Raw genomic sequence first — 407 nt, 5'->3', positions numbered from 1 at the left:
AAAGACGATACTCTGCTCTCATCATCCACGAAATAACAAAGGAGCCCATTTCTTCTTAAACTTAAAATAACTATTATTTCTAGATTTTGGTAGAAATACTTCAATCACCCCTATAAATAACACCCAACTGTTATTTTCCTTTAGGGGAGACGGCGCATCGGGCCGTTTTCTATTCACCAAGGCCTCGCCAGCAGGGATAACTTCGCTAAAAGACGCGAAGACCCTGAAGGCTGAAAAATGCCAACTTCAGAACGACCTGATCTCAGGGCTTCCCAAGGGCGATAAGGCGACGAAACCGAAGCAGAATTTAGACATCATTTCCAACTGTCCTCCAGGTCTTATGGACGACTTTGATGGGATAGACCACATCATCGCAGTTAGGTGAGTGTTACATCTCTTTTGATATT

The 407-nt window shown here is 43.2% G+C and overlaps 1 protein-coding gene across 1 annotated transcript in view; it reads left to right on the top strand.

Moving 5' to 3' along the window:
- The window catches only part of LOC119592485, a gene marked incomplete at its 3' end in the record, with an annotated part of 49,771 nt that extends 49,390 nt beyond the window's left edge, over positions 1-381 (top strand). Inside the window, 1 exon segment of the mRNA XM_037941317.1 lies at positions 145-381. Within this exon segment, the coding sequence (XP_037797245.1) occupies positions 145-381 (237 nt within the window).
- Between the last annotated feature and the right edge of the window lie 26 nt (positions 382-407).

The sequence above is a fragment of the Penaeus monodon genome, chromosome 30 (genome assembly GCF_015228065.2).
Source record: "Penaeus monodon isolate SGIC_2016 chromosome 30, NSTDA_Pmon_1, whole genome shotgun sequence".
NCBI classification, from domain to species: domain Eukaryota; kingdom Metazoa; phylum Arthropoda; class Malacostraca; order Decapoda; family Penaeidae; genus Penaeus; species Penaeus monodon.
Note: the sequence above shows the minus strand (reverse complement) of the source record. Positions and strands in the feature narration are given on the sequence as shown.